At 41.9% G+C, this 7,781-nt stretch overlaps 1 protein-coding gene across 1 annotated transcript; it reads left to right on the top strand.

Moving 5' to 3' along the window:
- Window positions 1-4,606: 4,606 nt before the first annotated feature.
- Window positions 4,607-7,552, top strand: LOC6046463 (segmentation protein even-skipped). Its single transcript, XM_001863621.2, has 3 exons — window positions 4,607-4,960; window positions 5,332-5,525; window positions 6,581-7,552. Exons 1-3 carry the CDS (start codon window positions 4,837-4,839, stop codon window positions 7,187-7,189), a joined length of 927 nt encoding a protein of 308 aa, XP_001863656.2. The 5' UTR covers window positions 4,607-4,836; the 3' UTR covers window positions 7,190-7,552.
- Window positions 7,553-7,781: the final 229 nt, after the last annotated feature.

Below are 7,781 nucleotides of genomic sequence, written 5' to 3'. Positions count from 1 at the left end.
TTATTTAATCCTGAATAATTTATTCTAATTAAATGTTTCCAATCTTTGGCACCTCTGTGGAAATAAATTGCCAAAACACGAAAATATTGCCAAAACAAGTATGGTTCGGAAAATGCCACGGAACCGGCCACTCTAGGTTGTGGTCACCACAATCAAAATGGTTATTTTCATGTCCAGTATCAAACCATGAATTTTGATACCCATATTGCCCCAAGTCGGATGGTTCGATTAATGTCCTCCCGGTAGAACCTTTCCTTGGACACTGGCCACTCCGGGTGTGGCCAATCCGGTCAAAATGGCCATTTTAGTTACCAGTTTCAAAAACCATGAATTTTGATACCCATATTGCCCCAAGTCGGATGGTTCGATTAATGTCCTCCCGGTAGAACCTTCCCTTGGACACTGGCCAATCCGGTCAAAATGGCCATTTTAATTACCAGTTTCAAAAACCATGAATTTTGATACCCATATTGCCCCAAGTCGTATGATTCGATTAATGTCCTCCCGGTAGAACCTTCCCTAGGGCACTGGCCACTCCAGGTGTGGCCAATATTTGGTGCACATACTGTGTCTTTCAATGTGTGCGTGTGTGTGTGAGCACTAAAATTACCACCGTGGATCCGTCTTTGACGAAACCGCGATAGGCACTGAAATTTTCTGAGGCTAAGTGCTAGCTTATATAGTTCGCATGAAATGTGGCAACAGTGGTGCCAAACTCTCGCGTGAGAGTTTTGCGAAAGCAGGAGAGGAAGCAACATTTGCTACGTGCTTTCAGCCAATCAGCAGCCGGGATTTTTCTTGCATTCATTTTTTATTTTCATTTTAACTTTTAAGTACTTTAACAAAGTTTTATCAACTTTGTGAGGTAGTCAACTTGTACTTTAAGACTTCCCCTTTCGTTTGGTGTGTAAAACATAAAGATTGTTTGAATGGGGGGGAAGATATAAGCATTTGAAAAACGACAGAAAATCGTTACACTTTCGCTTCGCGAAATTTTGGATTGACACCCGTAGACAGTGCCCTTAGGACAAAGTTCTTTGTCAAAAGACGAAGTAGACTTTCTAGCTGTTGGCCATCATTACCAACCACTAGTGTCTTCCTTTCATCTACATGGACTTCGCCGCCCTGGGCTCCTAAGTGTATGAAAGTATGGCATGGAGCGACGGCGCCGAATACCCATATTTACACAAAGAATTTTAGAGCGCCCGCCGCGGGATTTGAACCGGCGACCTCTGGATTGTGAGTCAAGTGCGCGGTCCAATTGATCCACACGGGCGGGACAAATTATGTTGCACCTGACAATAATCTATTTTGATTTAATAATGGTCGATTAAAAGAATGATAAATATGTAAAAAGCATTTATTCAATCAAATTAGGCAGATGTCTGAACCTGATTGGTTTCTTTTTAAACAGTTTAGTTTAAATCTTATACACCCAACCCCCGGTGGTTCGTCACATTTTCGTTTGACACTTTTTTGGTTTGTATCCCTTGGTTGATCAAAGTCAAAGTAAAAAGTAACAAACTGTCACTTCTTACACGGGACTCCCACTTACTATCAAACGAAACGTTTGGTGGCAAATGTGAGCTCTGTGTAACGAGGGAGTCAAACTAAAAAGAGACAGTGAGAGTTTGATAACAATGGAGCACCGGATTCGAGTGGTAGAAATGACAGTTCACCCATAAGGAAAACATTGTAGAAAAAAGTAAAAACTGCTCGAATGGAAATGCTCCATTGGTGTCAAACCACCGGGGTTTCAGTGTACATAGAATTCCGAAGCATGTGGGCTTTCTTGTACTATGTATTTAAATAGGAATCCCAGCAAGCACGTTACTAGCATCGATTTGATGATTTGACAAATTTCCGAGTGACTCTAAATAGACTTTACCTGTTTAATTTGTGGCTTAACGGATACTGAAAAAGCATAATCTACGCGAACGGATTTTAACACTAATATGGCATCGTTTTGCTTATATTCTTGCTCCTATTTCAACCAGGCGGCTATTCTTCGACTGGCCCGATCATTTACCCGGGACCTGCAAACGAGCAACTAATTAGTGAAAAACAAATATCCGTAATCGCCATAAACTACCCGTTTCTACCCGGCTTTTTCGAAACTGGAAAAACAAACTAAGGGCGTTGCCACCGTATAAGAATATTTGTTTTTCTATTGTCGAGACAATATGAATCACACACAGGCCACAGGGCTAAAGGTAGACAACGACGACGACACTGTTTGAATAAGGGGGATTATACACAATCAGTGATTGTTGGTTTTTGCGAATAGTAATCCGATTGGATCCCACGTTCGACCCAACTTGTTACCGTAGCACATAATTACTACCCTAAGCAATCCTGGGAAGGGTGCGTGTGTTTGTGCTGAGAACATGTTACTAAAGAAGCTGTGGAATTATTTATTAATAACCGCCGTTCGGACTGGAGGACCGATATTCATTTTCTAACATCATAATTGTCGATTATAAAGCGCATAAACGCCATGATAAAATATGTTCCGAAACTTACCGAGAACAATAAATTTCATCTACACTTTGCACGCTGGCTCTGAAAAACCATCCGCTCCTGGTGAGCCCCAAGTTCCGTTCTTAGTACATAGATGTTCCCCGAACGTATACACGTATATAAAAATAATCCACGTTTACGGAACTAACCACGGAAGAAGCGGCGAGGATGGTGTGGCGTTCATAAATCCTTGTCGCTTTTTGTTGGTTCATTTTTCACCGTCCTTCAACACTATAAAAGGCTATGAGAAGAGGACTTGGGGTAGGGTAAATGCTTCCCTGGCTTATGTGCCCGAGGGTTGCTATTTTAATTTCTTCATTAAATTACGAACCATTATCTCCTGCTGAACTCGGCAAATATACTAGCAGCAGCCAACATGACGAGAAGTAGAATATAACTTTTTACGAGTTCGCATCGTACAGCCCGGCTGCTTCATAAGCTACGTCTCTTTATGTAGATACGAAGTTATCCTTATATTAAACTTCGCAGCTCAAATGACGACCTTTATGCTGGTAAGTGCGGAATTCAGGGAGCTCGTGGTGGCCCTGCACACATACATAATTACGAATAAAGAAAAATAAAGTAACTTTTTTAAAAGAGATAAACTCCTATTATTAAAAATATTTCCCCTGGCAATCCCCAGGGGATACGTATCCTCGAACGTAGAACCGTCCAACGGACCAAGAAGAACATTGTTGGTTTCGGTGTGTACGTAGCCAACAAAACATGGCTGGTTGGCTGCTGCTGCTGCCTTTATCACAATGAATACTAAACACGCTCATGAATCTTTTATATGGCGGGCGTAATAACATCGGGAGCGATAAGCTTCTACAACACCCCCTCGGCCAAACAGGCCACTGTTGCTACTCTCGAAGGAAAACAGTGGAACCGTATCGTCGTTGAGCGTTTCCACCCACCCACAAACTTCCAAAAGGCTACACAAAATTGAAACATCATCGACTTTTTAGACGGAAAGTACCTTTTTACTGGCCTCTGCCAAGACAAACTAATCTACTCGTATTTTCATTGATTTTACAAATCATTACGTTAAATGGAAAAACTCTCTTGGAAATGGTCATTGTTATACTAAATAAATCATTTTCATTAAGTATCACATGTGCATGCAAATACATTTTATCTGAATATCAACACACTGTTAAATGTATGTAAGTCTTACATGCTTGCTTCTTTTGAAAGTTTAGCGATCAATGGTAAGTTTCAATATTCAATTCAAAAAGTTGTTTGATAATTACTGATATGGAGCACTAGTTGCGTTATGGAGCATTAAAAAACCCTAAGAAAGAGATGCTCAATTGATAAATTTTAACAGTTAATCAGAAAACTCTTTCAGAAATAAACTTGTTTTAAAAGTTCACAGATAGATAACGTATTTTACAATCACAACCTGATAGTCAATAAAGTCGAATAATGAGATTATAAAACCATTAGCATCCTTTAACTGGAGATTGTCCGTGTAGCTCGCTGCTCTGCGCGCATTTTGATGTGCTACATTCAGAAGGATTCTGTATATATAATCAACATATATTTATACCAAAGAGTACATGTGCCAACAGTAATCAAGCCCAGCACACCGTGTACATAAAACAACGAGCACCATTTTATAAAAGTCCGCTCTACCACGTCGTTTTATACTCCTGTTTACCGCTTCTGTTATATCATACGCTAATAATCGCAAAAAGGATAATAATCCTTGCGGCTAGGACAAGCGCTTCCATCCATCGTCGCCGTCGTCTTCGTTTGCGTGAAAGAGCAAACCAACTACGAACACGAGAAGGATGCCAATACGATTTCTCTGGCTTGGTGGAAGAAACCAACATGGAGAACGATAGAGAGCAAAATAACGACCGGTTTGACTGTTGAGCTCTTTCTACCCTGCACAAACAGGGAATCGGCTCTCATTCTCTCCAACGAGTCCGGGTACGGTTGCTAAGGTACAAACAAGCGAATAGGCAATAACGCCTTTTGTTAGCATAAGGGAACGCCCCATGGAACGGTGAGTGCAGTGCAGGGTTCTCGTATTTAATGTGAGGTCATGCTGCACTGCTAAACCAGTTCTAATCCAGCATCGGAGAAAGAAGCACACATTAGCTCTCTATTCGTGTCGAGCCGAATTTTAGAGGCCGTCGCATTACAATATTATTGCTAGCATTAAACCAGTGTAGCTCAGACAGCGAAGAAAGTGAACCGCACATTTTTGTGATTGTGGTGTTGGAGAAGAACACTCGTGAATATTATCAATAGTGAATCGTGATATCGCTCGCTTTCGAGTGAAGATAAAACCAAAGTGAACGCACAATGCAAGGATTCCGGAACTACAGCATGGAGGCGTTGCAGCACCGTGACCAGCCAATCTCTGTGGATTTACTCAACGTACACCAGTACAGTTCCAAAGCATCGCCGCCGCTTTCACCACTAAGTGGTAAGTGTTACTATTTTCTGGAAGTGAAAAGAATATTAAATGTTTGAAACAAATCATGAAAAGTGTACTAAACATCGAATTACTCGGACATTCTTAGCTACTGTCTACTTTTACGCATCAGTATCTCTCATAACTTATTAGCGGATTTTTAAATTCAATCAAAATTCATGTATACCCTTTTTGAAAGATTGCTTGAAAATCCTCAAATACTTTTATTGCTAGACCCTAACGAAGAGAGGTAGATTCCTGTAAATCAAACATTATAATTAGCTCCTTTCCCTGGGCGTATCCCTAAATACGGTTGCCGAATCCAGCCACTTAGGTCGAATATACTTAAACTAACATTTTCCATTTCCTTCTACCTTCCGCAGACTGTACCAGTCCACATTCGGACAGTAACCAGCAGCAGGCACCGATGGACCCATCTGTCCGTCGGTACAGAACGGCCTTCACCCGGGATCAACTTGCCCGTCTCGAGAAGGAATTCTACAAAGAAAACTACGTTTCCCGACCTCGACGATGCGAACTTGCCGCCCAGCTGAACCTCCCGGAGTCAACAATTAAGGTTAGTGTCGCAAAACTTCACTCATTCCCTCTTCCGAAATTCGACGCCCGACTCGATCACTTGTAACTACAACCCCGAGAACAAGCGGAAACAGCATGTCTCAAGAAGTCTAACGTCGCAACGGCATAAACATTTACATGTAAACAACCATTCCCACTGGTGCCACATATTAAACACACAGTTGGACAACCTGGCACGCTCAATCGCAACTGCTGACCTTCCGACGGACACACAAAAGGTCTCAAATTTCACGGAGCCTCTCTACGGGTCGAAACAAACGAGCCCTGTCTTGGCAGACTGGGCAGGGACTGTTGTATCCAAGGTTGTTTTTCGTGTTCTCTTTGTGCTCTCTGCAAGTGTCCCGTTTTGTAAGGACGCAAAGGTGCATTTAACACACCCTCGCTAACATAACCTCAAACAAACAATTAATCAATGCATCGATATTGAAATTCTTCACCCGCGAGAAATTCTCACGATGACCACGGCACGCGGGATTTCAGTGCTAAGATCTTTCGATTGCAGCGCACGCGGTACAAAATGTTGGTTGTTTAGTAATTATCATATAACCATTATAAAATTAATGTAATTATCACTAGCCATAGCGGCGACGTTTGATGTGGCCGCGCCCCAATGCTAAGGGTTTATAAACGTCTCAGCCGGTGAGTCGACGGTGTTAACAATCGTTCCGTGCTCCGTTTCATCATCATCATCATCGTTTCTCTTTGCCGCCGTCTTTTTCAATTGTTGTTTCTCGGATATTTATATGTTTCATCAACAACATTGACTTTATGACACTCTTTTGGCTACTGAATGTGAATAAATGAGTGTTTCTTTTCCGATATGGAAAAGATATATAATGTTTACCACCGACGTGTTAAGTGACCATTCCCACCATGCAGCCATTCCTCGCATTCTTTCTCATTCCTTCCGAATGTGTGAATCGTTTTTATTGACGCGAGTGATGAGACTTTAAGACGTGAAATCGACAAATCCTAAAGCTACCGCGAAACCAACCAACAAATCTAACAAATTTCTTTTGTTTCTCTATATTCCAGGTTTGGTTCCAAAACCGTCGCATGAAGGACAAACGCCAGCGCATTGCCGTCGCTTGGCCGTACGCTGCCGTGTACTCGGACCCCGCGTTCGCCGCATCGATCTTACAGGCCGCTGCCAACTCGGTTGGAATGCCCTACGGCTACCCACCCGCGCCGATGCTGCCCCAGATGGCCCCAGTAATGGCACCACAACTTCCGCCCACCGCATCTAATCACTTTTCGTACGGATACCGCTACGCACCATACCCAATTCCGCAAAGGACCGCTCCCCTTCAAACCCCACAATACCCAGCTGCCGCCGCTGCCATGCTCAGTTCCATGCCGCAGGGTTACACACCCCTCTCGATCCCGAAGCCGCACACACCACCCCACGATCTCCAGAGCCCGTCGTCACCGCACTCGGCACTGTCCCTCAGCCCTGGCTCGGACAAGTCGAAACTGGACCTCTCCTCGTCAACCACCTCCAATGGAGCAAGCAGCCCTCTGAAATCGCTCAATGGATCTGCTCAGGGATTGCTAATGACTGCTCCAACAATCCCCAGCCAAACCATCCTGACCCCGTCGCCCGAAAAACCAAAACTTTTCAAGCCATACAAATCCGAAGTGTAATCGAGGCTTTCAATATAAATAGCTCTTTGTTCCCTCAGTTATAGCAAATAATTCCACATTATTTGACTTGCGCAGTACCTTGTTAGGTCTTTCAAAAAAAAAAATGGCGGATAGAAGAATTTTGTTTATTGTGTTAGATTTTTAAACAAAGCAAATCAAATCTAAGCTTCTACCTGAGGAATGGCGAATGTTTTAAAAATGCGACAAATGTATTTGTATCAAATGCATTCTAGTGATCCAAATGTTTTAGATAAATTATTGAACCGGAAACGGTTTTAGTCAAATTATTATTTCGGTTATATAGGTTAAGGATTGTCAGTATAGGTTTTATTTTGTACATAAAGTGAATAGAATATGAAATTGATTTTCAAATAAAATAAAATATTATCGATTAATTACCCAGGAATTATTGTCTCCAAACATAATATCACTTATTGTTTTCTGCCGTTTCTCGCATAGCAAATGAGAAAAAAAAGTGATTTTACCACACGCAGAATTGTCGCAGAACTTATTAACTTTATTTTTTGATCCTCTTGATACATTACAGGTAAAAATATTGCAAAATAATAAAATAACATTTTTAAACCAAAGA

The sequence above is a fragment of the Culex quinquefasciatus genome, chromosome 2 (genome assembly GCF_015732765.1).
Source record: "Culex quinquefasciatus strain JHB chromosome 2, VPISU_Cqui_1.0_pri_paternal, whole genome shotgun sequence".
Classification (NCBI taxonomy): domain Eukaryota; kingdom Metazoa; phylum Arthropoda; class Insecta; order Diptera; family Culicidae; genus Culex; species Culex quinquefasciatus.
This window is presented reverse-complemented; position numbering and strand designations above follow the sequence as displayed.

Coding starts and splice junctions, on each gene's coding strand:
- LOC6046463 (XM_001863621.2), top strand. CDS start 4,837: ATGCAAGGATTCCGGAACTACAGCATGGAGGCGTTGCAGCACCGTGAC. Junction 4,961..5,331: donor GCCGCTTTCACCACTAAGTG/GTAAGTGTTACT, acceptor TACCTTCCGCAG/ACTGTACCAGTCCACATTCG. Junction 5,526..6,580: donor TCCCGGAGTCAACAATTAAG/GTTAGTGTCGCA, acceptor TCTATATTCCAG/GTTTGGTTCCAAAACCGTCG.